At 47.4% G+C, this 14,805-nt stretch overlaps 1 protein-coding gene across 4 annotated transcripts in view; it reads right to left on the reverse strand.

The window, feature by feature from the left end:
• Window positions 1–7,931: 7,931 nt before the first annotated feature.
• Window positions 7,932–14,805, reverse strand: part of Tao (Serine/threonine-protein kinase Tao) — a 43,645-nt gene continuing 36,771 nt past the window's right edge. For all 4 annotated transcript variants that reach the window (XM_077654692.1, XM_077654694.1, XM_077654695.1 and 1 more), the window contains one exon: window positions 7,932–12,052. In XM_077654692.1, the coding sequence (XP_077510818.1) occupies window positions 11,807–12,052 (246 nt within the window). In that variant the 3' untranslated portion in view covers window positions 7,932–11,806. The remainder of the gene's footprint in view (window positions 12,053–14,805) is intronic.

A 14,805-nucleotide genomic window follows, 5' to 3' on the forward strand; every position in this document is an offset into this window, starting at 1 on the left:
AGTACCAGTAATATACAGCTGTTGTATACTTTTCTCTTGAGGGATCTTGGTAAACTGCCATTCATTATCTTAGAGAACCTGCCCTATATGCTCCACCCCATTCTTATTCTTGTCATTTCTCTCTCATGATCCGGATCGGCATCACTACCTGCCCTAAGTAGACCTTTACCACTTGCAGCACCTTGCTGCCAAATGTGAACTGCTGTTCCCTTGCTAGACTGTTGAACATTACTTTGGCTTTCTGCATATCAATTTTTAGACCCACCGTTTTGATCTGCCTGTCTAACTCATTGATCGTGATTTGCAGTTAACCTCCCGAGTGTCTCAGCAAGGCAATGTCATCTGTGAATTGCAGATTATTTAGGTATTCTTCATTAACTCTTATCCCCAACTCTTCCCAATTCAGGCCTCGGAATACCTCCTGTAAAGAGGCAGTGAGTAGCATTGGCGAGATCTTGTGTCCTTGTCCGACGGCCTTCCTAAATGGAATTTTATTACTGACTTTATGGACGACTATGGTAGGTGCTTTACCTTCCCACAGATATGAAAACGATATATTAGCTGTCTCTTAGTTCCGTTAGTTGGATTTTGATTTCTTTTAAAATGCGGAAATGAATTTCAAAGAAAATGTTGGAAAGACGAACATGTGAGATCACTTAGCCACAGTCTTGCTCTGTAATAATGGTGCAACTTGCATTGTGATGATTGTGTTACCATGGGTGTCACTTTTAAGTAGGGGTGTGCGAATATACGAATCGAATATGTTTGACATTCGATTCGTATTCGAGAAATTGATATTCAAAAATTCCCGAATACTCGCCAGCGCACACTTTCATAAGTTCGACCGTGGCAAAACCACAATATCGGCAAATTAGCCGGTGATCGAGTTAAAAATTCCAGGAAAACAATACAGAGGGCCTATTCCCTTCCTTCTCCGTCGCTTGTCACGCGGACCTATCGCATTCCGACGCCGCTAGGCTTGACCTCGTACGAAATTCCTCAGGTGGGCTTCCCCACATATCACATGTGCTGCGAACAAGATGGCCGACGGCCCGCTTCGAACAATCTCAACGCGAAATCGCTGTTCTTTTTTAATGCTTCCGTAATACGTTACATATTTAAGGCCCACATCCGAAGAATGCGTCCTGTCGCCTTCATAACTCTCCGAGTGTGACCTCCGCTATCCCGTTTTGTAAACTACGCTATGTGGGAAAGCCTACTTGCGGAATTTGGCGGGAGCCTCCTGAAGGGGCGCGTCGAGTTGTCATAATAGGGCAAGCGATCCTGTAAAAATCCCGCCTATTGCATGGTGCATTGTAACCCGCGCACCTCTTTGGTGGGCGTAACGGCAGGCTTGACAACGATCGGAAGGCCCCTGTCACTGAGTCAAAAAAAAAAAAAAATAGCCTGCCGCGTAGTTTCGGTTTCTGAGCTTCGCCGCTGCCCCGCGGCAACTGCAACTGTCGGTCCGCGCATTTGCCGATAGTCCAATCCCGGCTCCGCGCGGCTTTCGGACGCTGACTGGCCCGTCGCGAATTTCTTTTTCCTTTCTAGAAACCGTCTCGCCGTTCCGACGCCAGTGTGTGTTCCACGGCTCCTTGCTTGCATTTGTGTTCTGCCAGCACTCCAAAACGGGCGGCTCGTCACGGGCTTACGGTGTTAGCGCGATGGAGTCGCCTCATAAGGCCTTACTTTCTTGTTGCCAGTCTTGTCACTTTATGGATTTTCTTTTGCATGACCGCGTATAGTTTGGATACTGTTATGCTGCCTAATCAAGTAGTATACATTTCTGTACACATCGTTTATTTATACGGTACTGAGGCAGTGTAGTTTTGTTTATTTTAGTTGGAAAGACCATACACTATTTTGAAAAAAATAAGAGCAACATTTTTTTATCATTTTTTTGAATTTTTTTGTACTAAACATATTCGATTCGATATTCGAAGCCATTTTTTCTTCATATTCGTATTCGAAAATCTCGATATTCGCACACCCCAACTTTTAAGACGTCTGGCGGCTTGGGTTGAAGTGGCTTGACTGGGTGAGGCTGATAAATCTGAATTTTGGCAGGCACAACACAACTCTGAAGTCTCGTGACAGGAGGGTACTGACATGGCTGATGACCATATAAAAAACTACAGATGGGATTTAAATTGTCACCATGAATAGCGGCAGTCTTAAAGTAATGATCATTATTACTGGTGACATTGGTACCCGCTTATTAAATCGAAAGCATTAGATGGCTGAGTTTCGTGTCGGCAAAACTTACTCCGCACGATTACGTCGTTCAGTAAAAATAAATGTGCAAAAGTTTGCTTGTGTTAGTGTGTGATGATCGAGATCTCGCTGTGGGAAAAATTTGGTCGATGTGGTTAATTAGTTAAATACGAAAATTACACTTTGTCATAATAACCACGGACGTCGATATAGCTTCTCCTCATGATTGTGCAAAAGGTTGATTGTGTTAGTGCATGATGAGGTCTTGCTGTGGGAAAGATTTTGTTCATGAATTGTAATCAGGTAATTAATTAAAAACGAAAATTACACTTTGACATCCCAATAGCCCCGTGTTTATGTCCCGATTTTCGTGTCAGCAAAACTTTCTCCGCACAATTGCATCGTTCTGTGAAGGTAAATGTGTAAAGTTTGTGTTAGTGCGTGACGAGATATTGCTGGGAGAGATTTGGTGGGAAAGACACAATAAGCACGGACGAGGACGTAGCACTTGAACGTGGAAAATAAAATAAAGTTAATAAATAAGTGGAAAGTAAAATAAAGGCAATACAGTAGAACCTTGCTGATACGTTCCTGGTTCCCCAGATCGCACATTCAAAATATCCCATACGGCTGCACTTTTTTTTTCTGATCTCCCGGAAACTATACATTCAAAATTTCGACAAATTATAGTTGTAAAATAAGTTTAGCGACGTACACATGTGCAAACATACAAGTAGGCCTAACTCGGGGGCACGCGACACCAGCTGGAATGCCCGCTGCGATGACCACCTCTGCGATGCCTAAAAAGCAAACAGGCGAAGCATCCAAAAAACAATAGGAGAAATGCAGCAGCTTCTTCACAGTGCCAAAGGGAAAGGAGGCAAAGCATCTGAAAACTACAACACCCCACAATGCTTAGGCGCAAAGAGGCAAAGCATGAAAAAGAAAAAGTGCTAGGAAGAAATGATAGCGTTAGAGCGATCGGCGAAGACCTCCGGATGACAACAAAAATCCTCATTAGTCAACAGCAATGCGACATGACAACCATGACTTAGCGCAGGTAATTCAAACATCCCACAACAATCGCAAAGTGCAAGTGATGATGTCGCCACTTATTTCCTCATTGGTCTGCACTGTGGGACGTCAGTGGTGGTGGTGGTAAAAACATTTATTAATTATAGAGAGAGGTGTTGGGGTCCGTGACCTGAAGGGTCACGTCCTTACAACCACTAGGTGGGGATGCCTAGTCAGGCACCCCATTGGCGGTTGCCGCAGCCCGGGCACGCTGCGTTAAGGCCCATTGGGCCTGGAGGGTGCAGCAGCCGGACAGGGTCGCCTCCCAGTCCTCTCGGGTGGGGTTTGGGATAGGGGGTAGGGATGGGTTCTGCTGGCAGGCCCACACCATGTGGTAGGTGTCCGACACCTCCCCACAGTGAGAGCACCGCCCGTCGAATTGAGGATTGAAATGCTTTAGAGTTGCCGGGCACAGCATCGTGTTAGTGAGCAGGCGCAGGAGTACCCGCTCGTTGGCCTTCCCCAGCCCTTTGCAAGGAGTGGGAAGAGTTTGGTGGGTGGATTTGTAGTAATCGCATATTTCCTTAAAAGTGTAAACCGGATTGAAATCGGAGTCCTGGTCATCGTCGGGTCCCGAGGGAAACGCCAGGAGAGAGAGCGCGCGGGCGGCGGCGTCGGCTGCTTCGTTTCCGTGGAGGCCTTGGTGACCTGGAGCCCAAATAATAGATCGGTGCGCAGGATCGGAGTCTCGGCTACAATTTTGATAGATGCGATAAGCCAGGGGAGTAGCCCACCCTTGCTCGACGTTTCGACAAGCCCCTCGCGAGTCGGTGATTATGTATTTGGAGGAGGAGTCGGAGGCTGCCAGGGCGATGGCGACCTCTTCTGCGTGAACTGCTGACTGGGCCTTGAAAGTAAGGGCGTCTACTGTTTTGCCCTCGTGGACGACCGCGGCCGTGTACCACCCCTTGGGGTCCGGGCCGGGGGCGTCCACGTAGAAGACTCCTGGTTTATTCCCAAAATGGCGGTCCAAGGCTTCCGCCCGCACCTGGCGCCTGCCATTATGGTCCTCTTTGGACATGTTGGTGGGGAGAGGCCGCACGTGGAGGGCGCGTCTCCAGTGTACGGGAAGGCGGCATCTCTCCTCTGTGAATTGGGTGTGCTGGATGTGAAGTCGGGCTAGAAGGCGGCAACCCGACCCTGTCTTTGTGAGACGAGTGTATTGGTTGGTGAGCTGGGCCTCCCGAAGCTCCCTGAAAGTGTTCACCATCTCCAGTCCCATGAGGTGGCTGGTAGAGGTAGAGACCGGGAAGTCCAGCGCGCATTTCATGATTTTGCGGAGGATGACCTCGAGAGCATCCTCTTCCTGTTTCCGCAGGTGGAGGTAGGGAGTCGAATACAAGATTCGACTGGTCACGAATGCGTTCGCCAGCCGTAAGGCGTCTTTGCATCGTAACCCACCGCGCTTGTTGGAAACCCGGCGGACCATGCGGCCCACCTGGTCCCCCACCTGCCGGAGCTTGGCGAGTGTTGTGTCGCAACGTCGCTGGTTGTGTATGAAGAGTCCGAGGACTCTGATTTCCTTGGATTCGTTAATGGGGCCGCTTTGCAGGGAGAGATTGATTTGTGTCGAGCATGTGCGTGAGGGGCGCAGATGCACGAATTCCGATTTCTGCGGGGAGCATTGCAGACCACAGTCCCGGGCATAGCGGTCCACTATGCTGGCAGCCGTTTACAGGCTGGTCTCCATGTCCCCTAGGCTTCCTTGCGTAGCCCAGAGGGTGATGTCGTCGGCGTACAGCGCGTGCTGGACCCCTTCGACGGCACCCAGCAGGGCAGGTAGGCGCATCGTGGCTATGTTGAATAGCAGAGGGGACAGCACCGCGCCTTGTGGAGTCCCCCTCGTGCCGAGCAGGAAAGGTCCATGCTCTTGGTCCTGTATTTTGATGTATGATAGTCTGTCCGTGAGAAATTGCTTCACGTAATTGAAGGTATTGATGCCGCAGTGAGTTTGACTCAAGTGTGTGAGTATGACCTCGTGAGTTACATTGTCGAACGCTCCTTTCAGGTCGAGCGCGAGGACAATTTTGTCGTTTTGGGGGTATGTGATGGGGTTCAAGATTTCGCGGTCGAGTTGGAGCAGGACATCCTGTGCGGATCTGTGTGGGCGAAATCCAAACATGGTGTCCGCGAAGGTGTTAATTGTGTTGTTCGAGGTATTCGGACAGCCGATCCCGTACCATCGTCTCCATCAATTTGCCCACACACGAGGTGAGAGAGATGGGGCGGAGGTTGTCCGTGTCGATTGGTTTCCCGGCCTTTGGGATGAAGGTGACAAGGGCCGTCTTCCAGTCAATTGGAAGTGGGGTTTCCCCCGTCCAGATCGCATTAATGTATTCTAGAAGGCACTGGTACGCTGAATCAGGAAGGTTCGCCAAAAGTTTGTCAGTCCACCACCAGTGACGAAAGAAAAATGGTGGAGCTGGGACTCGAACCACTGCACTTTGGGTCATAAGCCAGGCGTGCTGCTTCTTCAGTGCGATAGTTTAGGGGCTTTATGCAACCACCTCATGCCACAAAGTTAGCAACGCTATCGCATTTCACTCTTAAGTCTACTTAAGCGTCCCCAGAACTTTGTTACTTTTGCCATTGCTGTGAACGAACCGCATGTTAGGTTTATTCCAGTCTAAGGTCAATGCCAGACCTTGTGTCAAGAAATGCTAATTGACATCCTTATGAAGTGAAAGTGTCAAAACAGTATTCTACCTCATTCAAGATGCATTTTTCAAAATATTAACCATCTGGATCATACTTTTGCCCAGGTAATGTACTTCTTACTGCTTTTTTTTTATCAAATTAAACGAAGTTCTACTGTATTCAGATATGCACCAGACTTCAGAGTAGTTCACTGCTGGATATCATGATTTTTTCAAAGACAGTTTTTGCTCAGTCTGATGGAAGTCAAACATGCAGTGAGCCACTTTAGGCAAGAAACCTTACAGTTGCTGTTGTAACAGTTCGTTCTGCAAGCACTTCAATGTGTGAAAAGGTTCAGAAATGTCAAGGCCAATGTTTCTCTTCAGTACAACAGCATAAGTATTGCACAATGCCATCTGGTTACCTACTCCTGGCTTATAATGAGTGAATGAATGAAAAACTTTATTGAATTCTTTTGGTCAGTTCCGGAGAGTCTCCTTGCAGCTGCGTCTTGGCGCTGGCCGCCGCCGCCGTCGGGGGCTCCTTAGCAAGGATCAACTGTAGATTATATCGACCTTGAACCTAACCTGCAACATTCCGACCTAGCAAGGACGCAGGCCCATGCAATTTCAGTGAAAGCCCCACACTCACAAATTCAGTGATGGTACCGGTAAAATACTATTTGGAGCACTTTTTGGAGTAGAGGAACATCGATTCAGAAGCAGCCTGGAGCACTAAAATTTCGCCTGGAGCACATTGGAGCAATAAGAAAGTTAGAAGCACTCTGGGGTATATAGCTTTGTTTCAAAATATCTAAAATTAGCAAAAAATGCTGATATATAAAGGTGTGCCAAGCCATTAGGTTTGTCATTATTGGCAAAGAGCTGCACTATTAAGTTTTCAATTCCAAATTTAATTGAGACAATGACTTTGCAAACTATGTCTCACGGTGTTTACTTGAAGAGCAAGTACTGTGCATGGGCTCACGAGCACAGTAGCTCAGATATGTGTAGCTCTCCTGTTTTTTTCGCATATCTGCTCCATATTAAAACCTCTCCAGTATATCGTTATTTATTAGGCTAAACTAACCTTTTGGAGCCACAACTAGCCAGGTTTGCACAGCTTGAGGATAAAAACTAATTAACCAATGGCAGAGTGGCAGTTGGTCACCATTCTCTTCGGGCAGTGTATTTTGCCCAGGACTCCTTTGGCACTTGCTATCCTGTGTACCCGCTTGATCAGCCTTTGCTGGTCTTGTGGGTCTGTGCTGAACACAGTAGCTTCCCAAGAACAAAAGGTGAGGTGGAGGATGGGTGGCTGGTGCACCAGTGGGTTGGGGTGGGGCATTTCCATAGGGAGTGAGAGAGTGCGGGCGTAGGCCAGCTAGATGTGGGGCAGCATCCAGGATATTGTGTGGGGTCTGTGGTACAGGCTTGGGAAAGTGTGCACGTGAAGCCGGTGCAAGGCTGCGACATCCACTCTGTTGAGGTATCTCTCTTCTGGTGTCCGTACAGGGTTCAAGGATGAGCATGTATGTTAAAGGTTCTGTGGGTGGTGGTGGTGGTGTGGTTACGTTGCTCTCTTGGTAAATCCTCTACCAGAAGATTGTCCTTCACTCTCCTTTTGGTGCCCGGCAGGTCAGGTCTCGGGCGTGTGTGAGAGATGAGCATCTCACATTGAAGATTTCGCATAGCGGAGGCATACCTAGTAGCAAACTGTAAATTGTGGCACATGGGCTATGAGGGGCGTCGTAGTGGAGGGCACCGGATTAATTTAAACCACCAGGGGTTCTTTTAGTGTGCACCAAAATCACACAGCACATGAGAGATGTAGCATAGACGTGCACTGAATGGCTGCTTACTCTAAAATCCTCTGCTTACTCAGCTGAACTTTACCGTAATCTTGACCCTCAACCAAACCTGCACATGCTACAATATCTCTCAGAACAGCTGCAATGTGGCAACGCGAAGCGCCAAGTACTAAAGAAAACAGTAACACACCCACACTTTCTTCCGAAATCATTTATTCGCTCGTTCACTGGCAAAGGTGCATGTGACCTTGTCTATACAACCCAGTTGATGTATTTTTTTTTATACAGCACTATTTACATCAAGAGGAAAACTGTTGGACAGGGGCCAAGTTGGTAGTAGCACACAATAATAGTAAAAAAAATCATGGGGGGGGAAGGGAGGGAGGGAGTCAACGTAATGATGTGGGTAGCATGCCGCAATAGTTTTTCTGTATCTCGTGCTTCTATTATACCTACAAAAAAAAAAAAAAACGACAAAGGAATGGGGAGCTTATAAAAAACTCCAAGCATTCGTGATCACTGAACGGAAGACTGATGTCTTGCAGGACACATCCACCAGGCTCGTATAAAACGACAGCAGCAAAGTGCGACACGCAAGAACATCTTGAGCTGTATGTGAACAGTGCACCAACTTTCTCGTGGTCCGAGTTTTCGCCACTGTTTTTCTCTACTGCGCCGAGAGCGTGACCATGACCACTTCTGCATCAAACAGGAATTACTGTTACAACTGCGCTGACACAACTAACAAGCACATAGTTAAAGAAAAGGATCAATCGGTGGTGTCGCACCAAGTTTTGAGCGAGTCTAACAAAATCTGCAGACTGCTCCTCTTTTAGCACTTAAAAAAGCAAAAAACAAAAACCTTCATGCTTTTCAGCACCATACTGAATAGTTTAACATCCTATCAAACATGTATGGCACTCAAGCTCTGTTCACTGTTGCTCTGAATAGATGGGAGCAGGAACAGGAGCCGTGTCAGTACATCATATAATAGAGTTCAAAATCATGAGGTGTGAACTTAAAATGCAGTTGCTACTAAACAGATCCCAAAATACATGAAAAAAGCGCACCTAATAACTGACCCGCATTATCTCCAATGACTCCTCAAATCTTGGCTCAAACCAGGACGTCTTTGGGCAGAGCTCGGAAAACAAAAAAAAAAGAAAGAAAAGAAATGTGCTTGCCTTTCACAAGCCAGCGGGATCTGGCACAGCCCGCTAAAACACGAGACACGTGCTCAATGTAAACCGTCGCAGCTTTTCTTAGTCTATATGCACTGAGAGTGTTGGAGTCAAAAATCCAACATCTAGTACAGGCATTTGTACATTTCTAGCAGTTTTGCTCAAAAAATCAGATCGTAGGCTCTACGGAAGGAACCTCAATCCAAAAGCAAAGCATGGCCAGCACATATTTCCTCCTGGGTTCTACCATCCGATCAGCGCTGAATTGAGCAGAAGCTTGCCATGGTCACCGGCCTCAAGCATTCCAGAGACGTCTACTACACGACGATGCGTTGCACCACAACAGTGTCTTTTCCACACTGATGGTGCCCCCACGATTTTGGCCAGAACCAGAGAGTGGCATCAAACCTCAACACCAGTTCTGCGCCTTGAAAAAAAAAATCAGAAAAAAAAAGAGGATCTGCGCCGATCAAAGACTAACTCAACCAGCCACAGCATGGCACGGCACAACAAGGAAAAAAAATAAATGAAGGGTGAGAAAAAGGACCCGCCTTGCCTTGCCAGACACGGCCAGCAGCAGCACATTCTACATAAAAAAAAAAGGAGTAAAAGCATCACACTACAGCAGGAAACTACATCAGGATTTAGAGAAGGGTACGGTTTAAAGGGGGGGGGGGGTAGGTCTTTTTTAGCACCATAAAAAGGCATGCTCCTAGAGAACAAATGGGTTTCAGACAAAAATAATTTTAAAAAATGGGCAAGAAAAAAGGGAGAAAAGGGGAAAAGTGGAGGATAGGTGGGCCGGTAAAAAAGGAACACACCAGAAAGAAGAAAACGACCTAACGCGCTCTCTCTCTCCCCACTCGCTCAAAACAGACCACCACTCAATGGCACTCCTAGTGGGATGATGCGGCCCTGCTCAGAGGACTTCACACTGCACCAATTAAAGAAAAAAAAAATGGGGGCGGAAAACAACCGAGGGTCAGGTCAACACACCACCAACCATGCCACGGCGGCGGCCAAGGATGCCAATCACTACAACAAGGAGGGTACGGGGTAGAGGTACGAGAGAAAGGGTGATCATCACTCTCTTATGCGGCCAGCAGACCAAACGGGTGGCCCAGGCAGTCTGCCAACACCAGCAGGACCCTGGCCCATTCAGGTTCCACAATCCCTGGTTCCCACCCCTCATGCCACGCATGCTAGACACGCCAGTGGCTTTCCTGAGGACTGCAATTTACTTTGCCAGCACCGGCCATTCTGATCTTTGCGGTCAACCCATTGAGGACCACAAAGTTCAGTTTTTCATGCGGCAAGGCAACCTCGATTTCACCCGCCAGTCACCGGCACAAAACACCACTTCTGGTGACATGATTTCAGATCAGTTGAGAGAAAGAGGTAACAATGAATAAAAAATAATGGTCGACGAAAGCTGCGCCGGATTTGAATACAATGCCAAAACCAGGCTTCTGCACTACAGAGAGGAAACAACTGGCACTGTGTGTCACTATGTGGACACCGAATAAGTGAAAAGGCAAGTACTCAATAAATCCATTGGAGGATGCACGGGTTCGTCCAGTGCTACATGGGCAAAGCTAAAGCTGCCCATGGCTTGCACACTTAAGTGGCATTAGACCGAATGAAATAATGAACCTATGAGAGCCTGCTAGGCCCAAATGCACAACAAATGCCCAATAGCATTTGAACAAAATTATTTCACGGAGAAACCTTTTATATTAGCAAATTGCGACTTCACTTCAGTACTAGTCTGCTCGATGACATTTACTGTACTGAAGGGCTGCGCTATTCCTAGTAAAGCACCCATAGCTATGCATTTCAAATGCCACTGTAATATTAAAGCATGCAGATTACTCTTATTTCACGCGCAGTTATGAGCAACAAGAAGCCCAACAACAAAACAGTTGACCCCTAACATATGGCAGCGGCTTTGAAAGCAACAGCATTAAATTTATAAAGCATTGATCCCTCAACGCATTTAATACTGGCAATGTGGCATGCATACCAAAACTAACATCTTGCTGTTTTACATTCAACTGCAAGAGTAAAAAAAAAGAATTAATCTAATGAAAACTATATTTCACAGTAATCATCCTGGCCATAAACAAATGGCACACCATCGGCAAATTGCGTTTTAAAGATGCAGTATGCAATGCACTACTATTAGGAAAAATACAATCCCTCCTAGAAACCTTCTCCCAACAAATACACTCGGGTTCCAACAAAGTGGGAATTTCTTCTTGCACAGCCCATCTCTGCACACCTACAGCCGCTGATCTGAAAGTGGGTTGCCCTTCACAAGCTCCCAGGCCTGTCTGCATGAGAATGAAAAATTAACTAAGCAGAGCAGTCAGGCTGCCATTGCACACTCTCAAGTGTTTTTGTGCGCCTTACAGAGCGAGACTACCTCTTGTTAAGGCTGCTTCTATACCTTCAGCACCAACCTTTTTGCGCTGCCTGCCACGAGTTGGCACAGAGAAAAGGTATTTTGAAGCACGCACTTAACTGTACAGGACAGAAATCTGTTTGCCCTACAGTACAGACCAAGTGTGCACTGAGGAGACCCACCTTCTTCAGTCAGTTGATGGAGCTTTGAAAAGAGCCAAGAAAAATGGGTTCTGGAAGCCTGATTGGTCTGTGTCCGCAAACACATAAAACCAATGAATCATTAAGCCAAGAACTGCTGTCCATAAATGAATGATATGGCTTGTGCCACCACACTCCATCCCCTGTACCACACAGCCCTCCTCAGTATAGTTAAAAATTTAAAAAAAAAGAAAACGTTAATGGGGTCACCGTTTGGCTATGGCAGACTGCCGGGGCCACCCGCTGCGGAGAGTAACAGGGGCAGGGAGAGAGGGAGGAGGCCTCAGAGGGCCGTGTGGGTGAAGGAGCTGGCACTGTTGCTGTGGGCTAGGCTGAGGGTGCTGCCTGCCAGGCTGTCCGCGTCCGACGAGCCCAGGGACTCCCGCGAGGCATCCGCTATCTCGACCGGATTGAAGCCCATGTGGGCGCTCTCCTCATCAAAAGCCTCGATCTCGCGTGCCTGCCGCTCACACAGCAGCCGTTGCCGCTCAGCTCGCTCTTCCTGGAACTGCTGCTTCTCTAGCTCCATCTGCAAGGAAGGGGCACAGAGGGCACTGCACACTGTTGCCAGCAACAGGGAAATGCACGCACGGACAAAACATCAACAGACCGATGGTCAAAGAGCAACAGTGCACTAAGAACGCTGGTGCGTACCACCGCCAGTACACGCCACATACATTAAAACCTTGTTGCTATGATCCCGGTTCAAACGCTCAAAATCGCGAGCGTTAAAAATGTCCCACAGAGTTACCCCATTTTTCTCCGGTTAATACGCTTCTGGGTAACACAAAATTTCGACAAGTTTGGTCGTATAATACGTTTACCAACCAACAGCACATGTGAAAGTGTACAAGTGAGTCGAACATGGAGGCAAGCGATTTCAAGAGTTGAAATGTAGTGCAGTCACCTGGCGCAGTGGCTTTTCTGCAGTCCCTAGGTGCAAAGGGGCGACGTCCCATTAAAAAAAAAAGGAAAAATCAAATGGAGCACTAACATACAAGCTGGCCGTGTCAGCAGAGATGCAACAAGAAGGCAACAAGGACGAGGAGGCGAAGCATCTGACAAGTACAAGAAAGCGTTTAATTTCAAGCGGGCCGGGTACGGGGGCACTTCATGAAAAACAAGGATGCTGTGACAGTCAACCTCTACGGTGGCTTCTTTGCAGCGCATAGGTACAATGGGGTCATGCATCCTAAAACGACGAACAAATTTCGAGTATACTTTCGCCATTGCCGCCGACGGACGGAGTGTGTTACGAAGTCCTGTCCGTGCTCAAGACAACACAAGTACGGACTGAATTCTGCGAGCACTAGAAAAGGAGCTGTTCAGCTCATGACCCAAGAAATGCAAATCAACATTTTTACAAAATGAAACTGTCTATAAATACCTTTGTACCACATTCAACAGTTATATTTTTCAAAATTAGGTGGTTTGGATCACATATTTCCCTGGATAATAATTTCTTCCAGCACTTTTTAAATGTATCAATGAGGTTTTACTGCACCTCGCTCATGGCCCATCCAAGCACGTCGAGGGAGGATCAAGCTTTTAGTAATTTACAGTCATACCAGTGGTGATTTGCACCGTATGATAATGAACATAGATATTACGGATTACTAGCTATATCAAGCTGATTCAAAATATTTTTGACAAACACACGCAATACTAAGGTTAAATATCAAACGCAGTTGACCATAAAAGACATATTGAACAGCTGAGTGCCAAACTATGCCTGCTCAGATAGTACCCGGTAGGCTTTGCCTTACTACCTAACCTAACTTTAAAAAAATTAGCTGCAGTTTAACTACTGCTGAACCTGGTTAGAAAGCGAAAACTGTGGTGTATTGGACAAGTAGACGAGGCTTGGCATCTGTAAGGTTGAGCGTGTTAGGTAGCATGCCCACCCTACCATCCTGGCAGGTGGCAGTTAATGGTTGATTGCGAGAGGTCGGTCACCCAATGAATGCTGCGGCCTATTGCTGCAGTGCCCTGTGTCTGCCACAACGTTGTCAGTTATGCACCCTTTCTTTCCTCAAAATCGTCGGAGTCAACGCCAACGAACACAATGAACGCTGATGGCTACAGTCGCAACCGATGGCTGGGCATCCATGACTAAATACTAGCAAGGAGCCGCCGGCTCCGCGCTTTTCATTGCGCGTTCTGTGTTTGTGGCATTGCGGTTCATTGCGTTCGGCGGCTCGGCAGTGTGGCCGCTCCGAATCCCGGTATGGCTGTGGCGTGTCACGTGGTTGTGATGTCACTCTGCGGCTGTTGCAAAGCTGGTTTCTCAGAGCTGAATTTGCTCGCTCCTGCTATGCCAGTAAAGCTTTCGCTTTAAAACAAAAAAAGAAACCATGGCACTGAAGTGGTCTGTGTTCACTTCAGTACCATCCAGCCATTAAACCAGAAACAAAAATTTCTCATTGAAAGAACAGTTAAAAAGAGTGGATAACAAATGTTGTGCCCACAAAAGGCGACAACTTGTAAGGCATAAAGGCCATACTACCGCCTCAATATGTGCATACAGTCGAGCACTTTTATAACAAACGCGACGGCTGCGTGAATTACATTCAGTGTATCCAAAGTTCGCAGTAAGTGGACAGCCCACATTAAGGCTAAAAATAATATTTCGGACAAAAAAAGGCATTTATTCGTTTTAAAACTCCGTAATGTAGGTCTGCAATCAACACGCATTCCAAGCTCTCTAGTGCAGTCATGCACACCTCGCCGAGACCTTTCTTGCCGACAAGCTGCATTAGGGATGCAATGTACTAACTAGTCAGAGTTGAAGTGCGCAGAGCAACTGGTGGTAGGCTGGTCACCTCTAAACTGTCTTCACAAGGTTCTTGGCAGCCAGGGATGCCTTGTACTTCATGGACAGTGGCTTCATCGGAGCATGTCTTTGTGCCATCATGCTCTGTCATTGCCCACACTAATTGATGTCACTCCTGGCAACATCCTATCTGGTCAGCTCTGCACCAACGATGTGCTGCCATAAATGCATGTGCTTCTGATCATTTGTGTTGTAGGCAGCAGCCACATGCAGTGGCTAGGCGTCTGCGTGGCTTGGCTGGCTGCGGCCAGCGGGCGGCTCGCAGCAAACAGCAAGTCAGGCACCCCACGAACGCTGCTCACGTCAACGACAGTTGAGAGCACATTGAATCAAGGCCACATCCGCGTCCAGCTCATAGCGTTCCGTCATCGTGTCGTTGGTGCGGGAAAGAATGACACCCACGTTCACTGTGCCCTCTTGTCCTACAGGTCAGCTCCATTGAGGGATGG

Source organism: Amblyomma americanum, chromosome 2 (genome assembly GCF_052857255.1).
Source record: "Amblyomma americanum isolate KBUSLIRL-KWMA chromosome 2, ASM5285725v1, whole genome shotgun sequence".
NCBI classification, from domain to species: domain Eukaryota; kingdom Metazoa; phylum Arthropoda; class Arachnida; order Ixodida; family Ixodidae; genus Amblyomma; species Amblyomma americanum.